Source organism: Ips typographus, linkage group LG4 (genome assembly GCF_016097725.1).
Source record: "Ips typographus isolate SLU linkage group LG4, UJ_Ityp_2.0, whole genome shotgun sequence".
In the NCBI taxonomy this organism is placed as follows: domain Eukaryota; kingdom Metazoa; phylum Arthropoda; class Insecta; order Coleoptera; family Curculionidae; genus Ips; species Ips typographus.
Genome location: NC_138425.1, coordinates 6,729,787 through 6,747,564, shown reverse-complemented (window position 1 = coordinate 6,747,564; position 17,778 = coordinate 6,729,787). Strand labels below are relative to the sequence as shown.

The 17,778-nt window shown below is 34.2% G+C and overlaps 1 protein-coding gene across 2 annotated transcripts; it reads left to right on the top strand.

The window, feature by feature from the left end:
- The first annotated feature begins 376 nt into the window (after positions 1 to 376).
- Positions 377 to 17,386, top strand: numb (NUMB endocytic adaptor protein). Of its 2 annotated transcripts, none has more exons than XM_081977121.1 (9): positions 377 to 614; positions 10,669 to 10,802; positions 10,857 to 10,965; positions 11,408 to 11,589; positions 12,648 to 12,846; positions 12,902 to 13,168; positions 13,702 to 13,943; positions 15,461 to 15,721; positions 15,828 to 17,386. In XM_081977121.1, the coding sequence occupies exons 2-9, from the start codon at positions 10,696 to 10,698 to the stop codon at positions 15,988 to 15,990; spliced, it is 1,530 nt and encodes a 509-aa protein (XP_081833247.1). In that variant the 5' UTR covers positions 377 to 614; positions 10,669 to 10,695; the 3' UTR covers positions 15,991 to 17,386. The 2 variants fall into 2 exon arrangements, with proteins under 2 accessions (XP_081833247.1, XP_081833246.1); XM_081977120.1 differs by lacking the exon at positions 377 to 614 and adding an exon at positions 5,211 to 6,014.
- The last annotated feature ends 392 nt before the right edge of the window (positions 17,387 to 17,778 follow it).

Sequence of the window (17,778 nt, the reverse complement as noted above, 5' to 3'; positions counted from 1 at the left end):
GCTACTAATCGGTCAATAATGACATGTTTATATCATTCCAATTTGGATTGACAAAATTGTAAAATTGCATTGAGCATTTAATGTTGGTTTTCAGAAAATTGATTAAAACTGACAACTTATTTTTTCGCACTCCAGATGGCGCAACCATGTATATAACAAACTTTGCAGGAGTCGCAGACTATAAAATCGTTATCGCCCGTGTGTTGTCTCTGTCTAATTATTACTATTTTGGTTAAGGCAAATAAGACGGAGCAGGACAGAGCTAGGCAGAAAATCTATACTGATATTTCGCTCTCCTGCGAACGCATGTTTTATTTCTCTCTGGTATAAAAGCGCGAGATATGTTTATTTTCGTTCAACCTGTGCGAAGTTGGTGGGATACACCTCCAGCGATTTATCTTCTGCATCTAGTTCAGACACAATCGCGGCATCGAAAACGGTGCGGTTTTACTGTTTTTTAAGTAAAATCTAAAGGTGTCGTTTCCCGTTAGAAATCTGTTTTTTGTTTCGTGACTGAAATCTGGATTATGCCGAAACTCGCGAGTTTTTTTGCAATTTTTAAGTGTACAGTTTTCCCTAAAAACCTTAACCCGGTGAAATATTAAATTATATAGGTGAGTAATTTTGTTTCTGATAAGGCGCTTATTTATTACTGATATCAGGTGAAGGTTTTTAGCAGGAGGTGGTTGTTTCCTGTTGAAGATAAGAAACAGGTGAAAACGGCAACATTTGGCCTGGCAATACCTACAACAACCAAAAGCTACTTTTATGGTAAATCGCACAAGGCCGAATGTTGACACCTTTTACCGCTATAACTTAAATCCCCCGTCTTTAACGCAATTGCCTTATTATTCTGTATAGAGTTTGTTGGCAGCACTTCCATAATTTACCATTTAAAACCAGTTGAATAAATTTGTGTGCTTTATTAAAAGGCGGGCGAATCGTGTGCGACCGTCTGAGAGGCATTAGATTCCGGAAGTGGGATCGCTTTCCGGATGACGCAACGCTCGTTTGTATAATTGTTTAAATTTTAAGTTTATTTTCTAAACTAAAGTCGTTGAAGTTAGAAACTCGTACAGGAAGTACGTTTTCAACAATTTCCCAGTTTTCGGTTATCGATTTATGTATGAAAGTCCGTCCCTGTTTAAATGCGCTTTGGATAGGTGCATGTCTTTGCCGATGATTCCACATGGATATTCATAAGCAGGAGTTGGAAATAGTGTGAGCTTTTGCTCAAAATGTCAAAGGTTGATTTAATTGATGGTAATAGTTCATACATTTACATAACAATTAATTGCGGGAAGTACCGAAAATTAGTTAGAAATGGCGGGAAAATCACTTTACTGGCAAATACCTATAGTAGAAATTTAACTAGAACTTGTATTTTGAAATTAAATTTGTATAAGATTAGTATTAGTATTTTAAGTATTTTTTATCTTAAGTAACAAAAAATACCATATAACTATAACTTGAAGGTTGGGAAACTTTGGGAATAACCGGTTTAGCAAAAATCAAAGTAAAATGGGATCACATAACAAAATGTCACCATGTAATAGAAAGGCGTAATGTTTCATATGTGACAGATAAAAACGCAAACGACACTTTTTAAAATATTCTCACATACTGGGTAGTGCAACAACATAGAATTTACAAATGATCTCCCCCAAGTGACCTAATGCGGCTATCTATGAAGCAGTTTCTAGATTCGGAGACGCCACATTCTAACTTATAGAGTTCAGACGTCGCCAGATGTTGCATAACAACTATCTTGTTTGTGATCCAGTTGATATACTGGAGTGAAGGTTTTATAGTCACTTTGATGAGGCATAGATGACAAAATCCATCAATGAATTGGGTTGGATTTCCAATTAACAAAACCTTACACCATATAACCAAATGATATTGGGACCATTCATCAATCGAGTTTTGTTTTTTTCCAAAATTTAAGTTTTGATATTTTTCACACAAAAGAGCATCAGGCCTCAGTAGTACAAAATACTCGACAAAATAATATCATCGACTTAGGACATCATCGTTGACAAGCAATTATAGGCGTGACAGGTTGTTAAATCAAATGCTTGGTGAATCTATAATAATATTTTTATTTTTTTAATAATATTCAGGTACAATTATGCAGTATTCAAATTTCATAATTATAATAAACTTAAAAACAGAAAACAGTTAAAATTAGACTTTCCATGTTAATAATAAGTTTGGGTTCAGAGAAAGGATGTAGGAAGCAATTATTTGGTCAAAAAACCAACATTTTTCGATTTGGTCTTCCAAACTCCTCTTTCTGAAACGTTTCGCAAATCTTTTCTCGTCAATTTTTTGCATATATCTTAATTTAAACACATTTTAGGGCCGAATGACCTGTCTAAAAATAGTCGACCCTCTGTAAGGTTCCCTAATCTGAGAATCCGAAAATTTCCCTATTTACAAACATTCCATCGATCACAAAAACAGTTTTAACGATCACCATAGAGGTATGTATTTATGCATGGGAATTTCAAACAGGTACTGAGGGGGGGCCGATTAGTCGCCGCGGAATTATCCCACGGTCTCGCCCCATGTAACCGTTACCATACCCCTTGTTCAGACACCATATAAACTGTACCGATACTATTTCGTATTCCGGTTTTTGTGAAATACACAGTTTCTATATTGTTTTATATGGCTTTAAAGGGTTGTATTCCCTGGAGTTATGGAGATAAATAGTCAAAATCGTTTAATCTGATTGGCATTAATTCGAACTTTGAATGTTCAGATACTATAGTAATTAGGAGCAAGGTTAAGTGGTTCAGAAGGAAACTTATCTCACTTTGTGTGCGATTGCAAATCTTACTGCTGTATTTACTAATTGGCATATTTTGATGGTTTTGTGAATATGAAACATAATACACTATGAAGACAGAACGGAAGCAAAAATAATGAATCATTAAAGTATAGCAACACATACATACACACACATCCGACAGTAAATTCAGTCCAAATAAACTGCCCGTAACATAAAACTAAGTTGATGGCGTGTTTTAGAGAGATATTAAATTTCCAGAACGTTTTTATATGATCGAATGTGAAATCATGAAACTGGATTGTTAGTTATTATCCATTGCCACTCGAATTGATGATTAATCTCTAATTGAAATCAAGTGACAATTTTCTTTGCCCTATACATATACAAATGCAAAATTTCGTAACAATGACTATACTAATTAAAAGTGAATTTTATGTACATGCATAAAATATTTTGGCCTAAGACCTTTCCCATGATTACGTCCAAGTGCAAATTTAATACCCAAGCCAATACAGTAGTTTGCTGTGATTGGTCTGGATGCAAACCGCCCTTTTATATTGGTATCACCCCCGCAAGTTTGTACATTTATTAGATGAGTCATAATAGATTGATAAATAACCAAAAATATTGTTTTGTTTGTCCTTTGTAAGGTCAGTATCGATTTCTATGGCTATTTCAGGTCGTGCCAGTATTGTAAGTGGCATGCAAAGAAATTGTGGCTTTCGTGTGGGTCGGACTTATATAACTCTTCCAGAGGCTACATCACAAAAATACAAGTAAAATGAAGCGGATGTTTCTTATATTCAGCAAATCTGACAAGGTATATTTTTTTATTCTGCACCTTGTTTAGTTTTGCACTTTGTCGCAAAATAAGTTACTAGAACAAAAAAAAAATACCACTTATAGTCAATATGTATTTTAGTTTAAAAAATTTCCGGAAAACAAAGAAGAACTATTCATTTTCTCATTTTTCGATATTCCAAAAATTTTAAATAAACGAAAAAGCAACCAAAATGATATGCAATTATCAGTGTATACCTAGCTACTTCTCATCCTGTTAAGTGATTAATGGAGAACGTTGAGATTAGATTAAAGTTTATATCACTTGAACCACCCTACAGACAAACTGAAATAAATTTATATGAATTGATTATTATATAAAGATTTTAAAAAATGACTAAGTGAATATTACTAATCGTGACAATTTAATGCATTATTTACATCATAAATTTTCACTTATGGTTGATGAATTACACTTTAGTGCTTAATGCACTTTTTGCAAATTAATTCAGATTAGACTACTTTACTAATTCTCTTTTTGTAATAATTTAATAGGATATTTGAATAAAAATAAGCATTTGTTTCTACATGCAACATTTAACGTAAATGCCTCAAATCTATTACCTACTTTAACTACATCTGTATACTTGAATTTATTGCAAGCACGAGCAAATGTTTGTTTTTCAAATGACCCAAGATATTGAGAGTAGAATATTCTAATCTAAGTAAGAGTTACTACTTTTATAAATCATTCGTAATACTTAGGTCGATCACTCGTATATCAAGTTCATTGAAATATATACGCCAAATCAAAGTCAATAGTGTATGACGTATGAAATTTCATAGATGGTAGTATACAGGACAAAAAAAATTTCTTGTATATCAGGTTTTTTCTTTTGCTCTTCTAAAATGTTGCTCTTGGAGTGTGCTTTTGAGAGGGAGCGACCAAACATTGAAAATCATTGTCAGTCCAGTGTGTGTTGTTCTATCTCCCAAATAGTGAAGATGATAGGTACCTTGAATATTGGCGCCACTTACAATTACTCCATTTATTCAATGTATGAAACAAAGCAAGCAGTTATCTTTCGTTTTCCACACTTTGGCAACATTGAACATTTTTTCGGCTTTGACGTCACCCTAATTCTTTGATTCTTTCTATATACTTCCACTTAAGGATTATTTTGTTAGGTACTAATCCTGTTTATGGCAATTAGTGAAGTAATTTTTTCGGGTTATTATCAACCCACTTTATAAAAACTTCTAGTACCATTGGTACCACTGTATTTATTTTTGAGTTTGCCTATTAATTATGCAGACCATAAAGTAACACCTATATGTGACTACCTACAATCACCGCACCACTTCATTGGTTCTCAGTTTATCTCAGCAAAACCACGTTGTTCTGTCACCGGAACCATCCGACTACCCCCGAGTCGTACCGCGGTGACTTTCTCGACCCAAATATAAATATATTATTTCTCTCTCTCAGATTTAGCATGGTTTGACGTGTTGGAAGGGAGTCAACCGAGTCATTTTTATCGGAGTCGTCATGTAGATGTCATCGAGATCCGTTGAGGTACGTTTACCTGAGTCAAAATATTCAGGTTTGATAGTACCGGGCATGTGGGAATATGTATTCAGTTTTAACCGTCATCAGCAGTCCATCCGGGTGGTTGCGATGGTCGCGTAGAAATTCGCTGGGTTTGGGTCGGACCCGATTTTTAATCGAAATTTAATTATTTTTTTTTTATAACTTCGGCCCGTGTTAGTGTGGGATTCAAATCAAGTTCTGTTTGAAATTTCCGTCTGGTTTGAAACGGTTGGTGCGCGACCGTTACTCGCTTAATTCATAATTGAACTCTCCGGACTTGGAGAACAATTTAACAATAGTCTGTGATTTTTTGGTTGATTTTTTTGGTGTTTCTTCGTGAATGTACGCGTGACATTCGCTTGCATAACCATCACAGACGATTTAGCGTCTATTGCAGTGAATATTCTCGGTGTGCTGACCTCAAGAATGTTCAAGGACGACCGGTGTGCAAGAAAGGAAGGATATTGTTACGTCGACGGATAGCTGCCGCTGCAGTTGGAGTTTCTACTAATTCGACACCGTCAATACGTCGATTTCGTCAAGTTTTATGTCGTTGTGACCCACTCAGTGTTGTGGTCTGTGGTCCTCCGTGCTGCATAATATAGGAATCCGCGAGGAAATAAAGTGTGTTCCACCCTTCATTGAGCATCTGTGTTCATTGTTGCGCATCTGTTCCATGGCCGACTAGGGACGAGTTTATTGTTGGTTTTGGTTCTCGCGAGTGCCCAAGGATTAATGACGTTTTTATTGTTTTCTACCAATTCCTAAACTATCATGGGTAATCATCCGTCCAATCATATTCCTCTAGAGAGGCGCGATGTGTCGAAATTCGGCGATCCAAGTGCGGTAAGTTTACAACAAACCTATAATAAATCGAAACGTTGTATGGAATTTAACAAATAATTTATTTACATATTTTGCACGGAAACTAACTGTATTTACCGTTAATGCAAGGTGTCCGTATTTTTCAAGCCTTCTTTGAAGCTCAAGGATATACCGGTTCTGGTTACCAACCCTGATAACAACTGTATGACAAAAAAATTCAGTAAAATCTCATGTTTGTCAGCACCCTGTCAAACAGTCAAAATTACAACTAAACAGAAACAAATTACGTATTTTGACGTCAGTGTTTACTAGAGTGTTTATGATCTCATTTTAACTCATTCTGATAAAACAAGATGACCTCTGTTACAAAGAGTTCTTATAGAAAGGGTAATCAAGTTTATTAGCCACATTAATGCAAGTTAGAATCCTTTAAAAGGACTTCTCAGAGTTGGTTCACCATAATAATATATCCATATGTGCAGCATTGGGGAAAGTTCCATCTACTGATGGTTCTTTGTGATTGGTCTACAGAACTCAGCAATTTTTGCAAATGCTGCACTTGTGGACTTACTATAAAAGCATTTTTGACTCTGTTTTCAAAGATGTAGGAAAGAAATAACATATTAACAATTCCCCGAAACATGGACGACTCTTCTTTCTTAGAACAGTCATTTGTATGTTAGGAGTAACAATTTATTCTTAATCCTCCAACGTAAAAATATGTTTAATGGTAGAAATGAACAATGAATTCTATACTGAACAATGTTTTGTTAATAACTAGAGGACAGGCCAATATCCAAGTACATAAACTAAATTGAAAAAGTTTACTTCTTTTTTATTAAACTTATTAGACTTTTATACAATGTGTTATGTGTTTCACTTAGTATCCTATATTTTGTCCATTCCCTGTTGGGATTGTTATCAGTATCACTCTCACTATCTTCTTTTACCCACTTTCACTTCACTAGAACCAGATCATGTTCTTGATAGCAGTTCAGCTAGACAGCATCTTTGTGCGACTTTTCTCAACTCGTCTGTCGATAATTATTATTTGACATTCTTGTTCTATACTTTTTTTAAGTGGTTTAGCAACGTTCACTTAGGATTTCTTCATATGCTGCTTCTTTTTCTTTGACTCTTTTTTTCCTTACCTTCTTTTTTCTCTCTCTCTTAACATCTTTTTGACTATTCATCTTTATCAATCTATTCTTCTATGTTCCTTTTCCTGTGTTTGATCATCACAATTTCATCCATTGCTCCTGTATGGCAACTTATACTATTCTCAATTGGAATGTTCATTTCTGCCACCAGATTTAGTCTTTTGACAGTAATAAAACGTTCTCATCTCCTATATGTATGTCTTATAATAACAGCAATAGAAAGTTGGAGAAGATAAGTTAAAACACAATCCTGTTTGTTATTCATTTGACTCATCATTTTATTTAGAACCTTTAGTGGAGCTATTCACGTAATACTAATTTACTTTTTTTTGGATTTCTTTCAGGTAATCTTCATTTTTACTGTTGTAAGAAACAAAACTAAACTTCGAAACTTTATTGTCAAATAAAAATATCGATCTAGTAAAGGGTGAAAAGCTCGTCAACGTCACACTATTTAGCTTCAGTCCAATCCACCCTTTATCAGGTTGGGGCTAGTGTATTATTGTATTTTGATTGGATCATCACAATGATATACTGTACAGGGTTTGTCAAAAACTCAGCTCTAATTGACTATTACGGACTATTTCTACGATTCTGATTACTGTTACACAATCCCAGTTTTATTTAGTTGTCTTTTTCTACAATCTTTGTAAAGAAGAAAAATGACTGCCTTTATTAAAAAACGTTATTGCAAAAACCATACTGGAGTAAAATTTCATAAAAATTTACAAGGATGTTTGGGGATGTTAATAACTGGTTAATCTAGGTTGAAGGAAGAATAAATATGTCTAAGATAGTTAAAAAGTCTTGGCAATTTTAATGTAACGTAAAACATTTCGACTTTTGACTCTACCTTGAAATGGAAAACAAAGAATTGAGAACTCATTTTATTTCCTCTCCCTTTATATTTTGCGATTACGTCTTAATTCCATAGAGCTTTGTAATCCCATAGCAATTGCCACCCAGACTTATAAGGGAGCTCTAAGATTAACACCCCTATAATTTACTTTCTTGATAGGCTTGCCCTGATGATTTGATTGGCAAAGTTATAAACCAGCTAAACTTACTTTTTTTCAATCTGTTTAGTACCAGCAATGAAAACCACCAAATGTGACCAAAAAAATCTTATATTTCAGTTGCAAGGATTTTAACTATAATTATTTCCACTAGCATTTATTGCTTGAACCGTTAATTGGCTCTTACAATGTCGGTAGCAATATTATATGCATTTTTTCATGGACAAACTTTAAACACTAATTACGTTACTATTTAGCGACCAAACAATAATACGGTGGGATGAAATTTAACATAAATTATACAAAGCGGTTCTTCTGAATACACCTCGTTAGCAATTAGGTGTCCTTCATGCATTTTAACTTTGCCTAACGATCATCTGCACTTAGTTTTATGCATGTTAAGCGAAATGAAAGTAATTGTTGCTTTAAAATGTTAGTAATATAAATTATTAATCATAAGTTAGTAGAAGAGAAAGCTCAGATTGGGAGATAAATTTTGAATTTTAAACCTTCGAATTTGTACGCATACGCCCAGACACAAACCCATTATATCCCACCCATTAATGGAGTCATAATTTTCACATAATGGGTTAATGCACCACACACCAAGAGTACTAATAGTATCTTTTTGTGGGCTTCCAAATACCTGAAAGGTGATTTCATATTCTTGTACCACAAGAACTTGTTCTGAAGAATTGATGATGATTCACACTTACCAGAATTTGTCATTGTGCTGAATAATAAGTTATATGTAACTTTAAGTATATAGGCAGGAGTAATTTGAATAATAGCACCACAAACCAGTCAAATAAGCCATCTGGTTAATGCAATATCCAAGGCCAATGATCTTGCGAAGTTATAACATTAATAATTTATAAAGTTATATTTATGAACTGCTTGCTCCAATTCAGCTAAAGCTAATATAATCTAGATATTTTGACAATATTTAGACTGATCCAGCCAAGTAAACAGTTTAACAGAAACATCTTCTGGTATACAGTGATCCAGGTGATTAAGGATCTTGGAATAGTGGTGGTTAAGCCTCACAAACACATGCTGTTTTATTGTTATTGTTATTATACGGCTCCTGTGTCGGCTTTGCTGCTCTAATTAGAATAATTAACATGCGCCATCAAAAACTCACGAGGTTTCTGCTTTATCTGCATATTTGAGATTTAATAAGGTTATTTCTGTTGTAAAAATGTATGACGCTGGTGGTTTTACCAAGAAAATGCGGGTGTTTTGGCTCTCCTACTGTTGCTGAGCCTTATTGTTGCAAAACTGTGGTGCGTGTTTCAAAATTATAATCTTTCCTTCATTAGTAAGTATAATACTAACATTGTTAAATTTAAATCTGGTAATTTGCGCTGTCAGTGCATTCTTCTGACAGGCACATGGATTAGTTAATAGTTTTTAGAAAGTGGCTTACGCAAACGTTATGCTTAAGCCATCATAAGCCAATAATTACGCAAAACGATATTTCTTGTTGTGTTCAATGTTCGAGTTGTATAGTTTTGCAAACGCAGTTGAATTTTTTTTGTTATGGTTAACCAAATGTTTTGAGTACCATTATACCGTTGATGTCACATTTTTATTAAAATAAACAAGCTTTGTACGATTAGTTGAAATAAAAAAGGATAATATTTGCCAGTAGTTTTAATAGTCTCTCTAGACGTTATTTGTGTCTTTATGTACGTTTGACTTTGTTCAAGGTTTAGTATTTTTCAGATTAGAGGTTTATTTGATTTAATCGTTCATCATGTTAATCTAGCGTAAAACTTTATTAGGGTTAATGTGTCTCCTTCACAATTTTTATTGTAATCTAAAACTTTGTGAAACCTGGAGCAGTAAATGAAACACATAGCAACAAACCGATTGTTGGATCAAATGATTGCTGAATAGTATAGGTTTACTCCTACAAACAGAATTCGTCCCCTATGTAACAAATTAAAAATTACTCAATTATTTTAATTTCATTTCACCATTTTTCACTTGGTCAGTCTATTTAGATCAAGGTTTTCATTGGCCCGTTTATGCTACATAAAATAATCTGTTAAGTGAACCCGCGTCAAAACAAAGCCAACCAGTGGTTTTTTTCGATTTTGTTTATTTAAACTAAACCTGCGAAACGATCAAGAAAAAATTTCGTACAGATAAATCTTTCAGATTTGTATATGTATATGGACTGCCTTCCATTTCAACTGAAAGTGTTTTCAGCTTTACCTTCTCCTACGTCATGAGGAACTAAATTTATTTGCCTCGACGTTCAGTTTTCTGGAATATCTGTAAAAAATGTTTCTTAAGCTGTCACTGGATACATGTAGAACTAATAATTGCAAACTAAATTATCTCATTTTGAAGTATTTTATGGTCATAACATACTTTTTTAAACCACAATATTTGAACATTAAACCAATTTCAATGTGTGGTGGATCAATTTAATTTAGGTGGCAGCTGATTATTACAATATTTAGTTATATTCAATTATTTTCTTTGCAGAGACGGAGTTTTCGGTCTCCCCGGAAAATGGACCGCCTGCGCAGGTCATTCAGGGATTCTTTCCGGAAACGGAAGGATCGGGTTCCAGAAAGTTCCAAGCCTCATCAATGGTCGGCAGACGAAGCAGCCGTAAAGTAAAACTTTCCCAATTTTCCTTTAGTTAGACGTCTACAATTTGGTGTTTTTAGATCGGGCACCTGCACTTTTGCCGTAAAATACTTGGGATGCGTGGAAGTATTCGATTCCCGTGGAATGCAGGTGTGCGAAGAAGCTTTAAAAGTACTCAGGGTAGGCAGTGTAAGTATTTTCTTTTATAATTATTTCATTTATTGTCATGTTTAAAAAATCCCACATTTTTCAACTGTGACATTGTCAGATATGTCCACCTGTAAATGTGTATTCACTGTGAAAGTTTCCCACAGAGTACGATTTAGAAAATTAATTGTCCCTTACAAAAAAGGGTGCCTTATTCCAGCATCCCCCAAATCTCAGTAATGTAAAATTCCTAGGTATAAATAGCCACGCATATACACCCTAAAGGGATGCCTTATTGAAAAAAGAGGCGCTCCACGTCACTTTATTAGGCTAGACAAGGGACATTATAGGATTTGCTACATGAGAATGGCACGAGGAATTAGTTCCCTGTTTTCCACCCCTAGTTAAAACTAAGCTCAAATTTCTTCTCACCGAAAACTGGACAGGTGGACTGGAGGAAGTAAAGTAATGCATTTTGTTGCAGGGCTCTAGGAGACGGCCTATTAGGGCTGTTCTTCACGTAAGCGGGGATGGTTTGAGGGTGGTGGAGGAGGAGACTAAAGGGTTGATTGTCGATCAGACGATAGAAAAAGTGTCATTTTGTGCCCCCGATCGTAACCATGAAAGGGGATTTAGCTATATTTGTAGAGATGGAACTACTCGAAGGTAGGTTTGAGCAAAATATCCTGCTTACCAGTTGTCTGTGTTACGGACAATTATTATATATTGTATTCTGTAAAGTTTGCCTAAAGTCTCAAGCATTAAAAATAGAAAAATAAATTCAACTCAAACGTACAATTAAATTTTAAATAATTCCCAACTACACAATGGTAATACTAGAATAGAAACCAAATTCGATGGATGACATAAAATTTGATTGTCTTACTGGAACCTACAAAAACATATCATATTTCCACTAGGATCATCGAAATGGAGCAAAGCTTAATCATTACCTGATCAGTGACTAAACATCAGAACGATGAATACACTTTTTTAAATAATAATCTATGATTCATCCAACAGTGAAACGAACCGTGTAGAAATTTCACATTGCGGTGATTTTATGCCGTAATTTGGTTATTTTGTTGAGGTCGGTTTTATTACAGCCTAAGCAGGCTTGGGAAAGAATTACAGAATTACTAATTTGTTTAAATTTTGTAAACAAAGCAGTAATTCCCGTGGTTTAAGAATACATATTTGCATTGCATCACTTGATATTTAGGATGTAAATGTATTAAAATTTTAGATATGCTAATTTAAAACAAATATTATTAATACTAATTAGGATAAAGTACGTGTTATACTTTATGATCTGAATTAGGGAATTAGCGTAGGATATACGTCATCTACACCGTTGGGTTATTGAAATTAGCTGATTCGTAGAAGAAGAATAATTTGTGATATACGACGAAAGACATCAATCGATATAAGGAAAATACCGTTAGAAAAGTTTTGAAAATTTTGTAGCATCCTAAAGTCAGCAAGCCGTCGTGCGACCACCCTGTAGAGTTTAGGAAATAATATAATCAATATGCAAATTATTATAAACATTTGATGAGTTAGAAAAACTAGAAAGATATCTATGCAATACAATATTTGTTCAATTAATCACATGGTACATTTATCTGATTTCTCACAGATTAGATTAATTAAAATATTGTTTTGTTCTATAAAATTGAATTAATATGCCTACTACTATTTAAATTAGTTTATCTTGTTTCTAGATGGATGTGTCATGGTTTCTTAGCACTCAGAGAGTCCGGTGAACGTATGAGTCACGCCGTAGGGTGCGCCTTTGCCGTTTGCTTGGAAAGAAAGCAAAAACGTGACAAAGAATGTGGTGTGACGATGACGTTTGATGACAAGAACTCTGTATTTACCCGCACTGGTTCGTTCCGGCAACAGAGTGTTACTGAAAGAGCTGTAGGTCTTTAGTTACCACTAATTTTTAGTTTAAACTACAATTGGATATTTTAAGGTGGACGTGAATCCGTCGCAATCAAATAAGCCGGTGCCTCCTAACCCGTTTGCTATCGAACGACCCCATGCCACCCCCAGTTTGCTGCAACGACAAGGGAGTTGCAGGGGATTTAGCACTTTGGGGCAAAACTCACCGTTCAAGAGGCAGATGAGTCTGCGAGTCAACGAACTGCCTAGCAATACCGCCCGTTTGAATCAGTTCAAATCTCCGACTTCTCCTCCTAACGGATTGAAAGAGTTGAAACATGTCGAACCAATTCCAGAGGTATATTGCAACCTAACTAACTTAATGCTATTGCATAATGGATATTGTGGTTAAGCTTAAATTTTCGTTTTGTATCAAATACGTAATATCCTAGAATGTCACAATTCTCACACAAATTAATATGCCGCAAAACGCATTTAAATTAGCCTATGGGTAACTCGATTCCGCAAATTATTTAACGCCTGGCTCATATTAAACAGTTTTCAGCCACATGTTTAATTTGCTATCTATTTGCATATATCACTATAATAAGTTTGTTTAGATTACGTCGCCGTAGAATTTATTAAGGTTTATATTAAAACCATTAAATGAGTAATAACTGTATTGGATCGGTGGGAGGTAAAAGCATACAGGAAAACCTAATTGGGAAGTAATCCTAACGTCCTTTAATGAATTTACTGAAAGATTACTGTTAAATATTGTTTAGTCTAGCTGAAAACTCTATTTTTCAAAACCTACACTTCGGATAAACAATTACGATGTATTAAACTATTCGGAAATTTGGGAAAAACACTAAAAATGTAAATTTACAGGTTACACCGGCCGATTCCGTGACTGCTCTTTGCCAACAGTTGTCGCAAGGTTTGAGTCAACTGACTCATAGCGATTCTGACGACTTCAACTTCAACAATCCCGCATCGCTAAATCAAAACACGGTCAATTTGAATTTGACTACCATAAACAACACCTATAACCGGTCAATTACTTCGACGCCAACTGCCAATATGACTAGTATAACTCCGGTCACTTTAAGTTTTAGTCCTCGTCTCAGTAGGTAAGTGGATGTCGGTTTTGCTTTGTAAAGTTCACGTATTTTTTTTATTAAATTGCATATTAATGTATAAAGTTTTGCAGTCAAATTTTATTGCAATAATTTTGAAATATTCTGTATTCTTAGTTAAAATCATTAGGCGTCCAGATGTGAATTGAGGCCCACATCTGGATATAAAGTTTATTAGCCTGGACGGATTTCCTTCCTAAAAATATTGAAATGAGACGAAAATCGTGACGGTTGGTTTGGTATAATTATTTTAGGGAGCTGTGAATCATTCTATTGTTCTTTGAAACTGTATCGTTGTAAGTACAGTAAATAAATGTAGTAAATTTACAGTGTTTTACGTATCAGAAGATAGTTTGTTTGCTGATGCTGTTAAACCTGTGTTTTCCTAATTAAATACGTAGGTACTATACAATGCAAAGCAAAATACACTGCAATAGTTTCATATGTGGTTATACAGGGTGTTACAAAATACGTACCACAAACTTACAGAGCATAGAGGAAATACAAAGATGAGAAGTTTTATTTTTTATATCTAAAAAATGGCCCAACGACATTATTGCAAATTTTGTTCAATAGTTAAACTAAGTGAAGTACATGATTTGGAAATGTTTTTGTCCTAGAACGCACAGTTTCCAACTTATCTGACAATGTAATGACACAAATCGCTAAATTTAAACAAGAAGAAAAATGTCAATTTGGCATTGACCAAAGCTGAAAACAGTTATAAAGTGATACAGTTCGTTTTTAATCGTACCTTATCTATCAATCTGTAGTTTCCCTTCAACCAGTGTAAACTTTGTAGGTCATAGTAATGTTATTTTTTTTGGCAGAACATTAACAACCTGTCTGTATCTCAAAAAGTAAAGCTCTGACAATATCTGTCTATGAAACATTTTCTGCTAATTTTTGCATTGCGTCGCCTATAAGTTTGTAATACATATTATAAAGCACCCTGTATATTAAGATAACTTAAAAATTTGCAAGAGTTTATCTACTTCAAAATACATACAAGAAATAAAATTCTCTTGTAAATATAAACAGCAGGTACCTATCAAGGCCTTGCAAATGCTGTTAAAGGAAAACAACAGTCAGCAAAATCACCTTTAGCAAGCAAATCATTACAATGTTGATATAAGCATTACCGTTAAATGATATAATAAAATAGGTAACAAACAATCGTTATGTCATAAATTCCGTTTGTTCGATCTGTAAACTCGTAATTATAATAATAAAATTGTATTAGCAAATAGGTACACGGTGCTGGCCCCATTTTATTACTATAAAAGTCTGACTGGACATCTAAACTGTTTTCATTTACTAAATAATTGATGCTTGCTACATGTTTTATTAGTCTTTAGAAGGTTTTAATCATCACGTAGTAGACTATGTAATAACTCCGAGCACGACAACGAATTTTAGTCTAGTTCAGAGATCATTACTGAATTTATGTTAATTATACTACTTTGCACTAATATGATAATTTGATTCTAAGGGAGCAATCATAATTTCAGGAATACTACACTCAACAACAGCTCAATAATCCAAACCAACTCAATCATTCCTACATCGCCATCGGTCATGAACAGCACAATTCGGTCGTTGACGACTAGTTCATCTAGCAGCCAGAATATGAGCATTGTGTCCAATACGACCAACTCTTTACCTAAACCTGAACAATGGCTAGGACAAATTGTCAAAAGCACCAGCCCAGTTCCAGGTCGAATGGATGGATCATCTCCACGCCGGACGCCATCTTTTAATGCTCATTCCAGGTATAAGTCCATAGCTTTTAGATTAATATAAGATCAATTTACATTCATTCATCTAGCTCATTGTGTAAGACCGTAATAGTTCACTAAAAAACTGGTTTGATTTCAGAGCAATAAGCCTGGATTCGGCTTCTGAAAATTTTAAACCCAAACAACCGGATCCATTTGACGCTGAATGGGCGGACCCGGCCGCCCGGCAAAATGCGGCCAGCACGAATCCATTTTTGAATCCTACATCGACCACCCAAACTGCTTTTCAGATTCAGCTTTAAGTTTGAGTCTTTGTCGTATTCGAGTTACAAAAACTGTTCGGTTATTAAAAAAATGCTTTTTTTTTAAATTATTATCGTCTGGATTGTGATATGCATTAGAGTGGCTAAAAGGAAAAATATGGTTATAAATCATGTGAAGGGAACAAGGTATTAACATATCGCTATGTATTTAAGGAAACAAGAGAAATGGCATAAACGCGTTCGTGACTTATCCCCTGGAAGATATATTAGAGTTAAATTAGTTTGTTAAGTCGCAGAGAAAGAGAGAGAGTTTATGACTATTGTTGTTGTCTGTTATATTTATTAATTTGTTTAATAACTCTTTATTAGACACGAATATTCCTGTTGTACATATTAGCGTAGTAACTTTTGGGGAAGCAAAATTAACGACCGCGATGGGTCTTTTTTCTTGTACCGCTTTAATAACACACTCACGTTTGCGTCAAAAGTTGCTTTTTGTAAAAAACCCTTGCAGCACATTGTTAGAAATTCCAAACACTTTTAGTCGGACTTTGATGCCAGGACTGCAAGGTGCAATTAAACGTATACAAAAATGCACCTACTCAATTTAGAAGAATTGTCGATCCAATAAATCGTCTATGGCACAAAAATGCTCTGTTAAAGACACAAAACTTTAACAACTTTGAAAATCCTTGATTTAATCGAAAACTTATACAAGCAATAACCTTAGGTATAATTGAAATCGAATAACTGAGCTCACTAGGTTTAATCAGCCTTAAATGTATTGTGGTACATACAGTTAAGCAAATGTAGGTAAATACTTAAACAACGAAGTACGTAGTTTTTCCATTACATTTGTTGAACTGTCCTAAGTACTTAAAATAAAAACGTAAAGCTTTGAATATCCATATTGCCATATAGGTTATTTAACTGCAACCTATTTAATAAAAAAAAGCCTGTATTATCTACGCTTTATTCGTAGTAGTTAGCAGTTAAACGGTCAAAAGTGGAAACTAATAATGATTTCTTATAGGCACTTTTACTGGGCTTAACTTATAGATTGAAAAGAATGATGGCAGTAATAACAAACATCCAGACAATATCTAAATTTTACATTGTTTTTCCAAAACCACAATCTGGTTTATTCCACTTGGCATTTATTTTTTCATGTTTAATGAGGGTGTAAAAGGAAACTGGCAAGAAGAATCGGCTCATTCTCCGCCTTGTAAATGTACTTATCCTAGCGTAAATTGCCTGTACGATATTGTTAAAAACCAGGCATTTGCCGAATTTTAGAATCTTTGTTTTACAAAACTATTTATTTATTCTGTCTAGAGCACGCCCTCGCTCTGAACTTGGCACATGTACTTATATGTATACATTTGTATTATATTAACGCAATCTTTTTTTTTGTAATATAATTATTAAACATGAAGTTTGTGTTTTGTTTGCCCAGCAGATATGTCGTTAGAAGTTATAACAAAGAAATGATAGCGTTCTTATTACTACTTATAAGTTTGTTGTATTATTAATTATTATTAATGAGTTTTCTAAGCGAAAAAATAGAATATCAGTGAAATTTTTAACTTTTAATTTTTGAGAAAACTAAGTCTTACATAGAGTAGGTGTTTATTGAGTGAAAGTCTCATTAAAAATTTGAGACTGGAATATTTTAAAAAACTATAAGATAGCAAAAGATTTGCACAAATAACCAAAATAACAACCATGTACGTACACTACTCTAATTCCAAGCATAAACAGATTTAAAGGCAATGAAGGACTGCAAAAACTAAAAATTCTATGTACAATGTAGCGTATATGAAACTA

Excerpts from the sequence above, each read along its gene's own strand:
- numb (XM_081977120.1), top strand. The coding sequence starts at position 5,943 with ATGGGTAATCATCCGTCCAATCATATTCCTCTAGAGAGGCGCGATGTG. Across the intron at positions 11,590-12,647 it reads AGAGATGGAACTACTCGAAG|ATGGATGTGTCATGGTTTCT; the intron begins GTAGGTTTGAGC and ends TCTTGTTTCTAG. Across the intron at positions 15,722-15,827 it reads TCTTTTAATGCTCATTCCAG|AGCAATAAGCCTGGATTCGG; the intron begins GTATAAGTCCAT and ends GTTTGATTTCAG.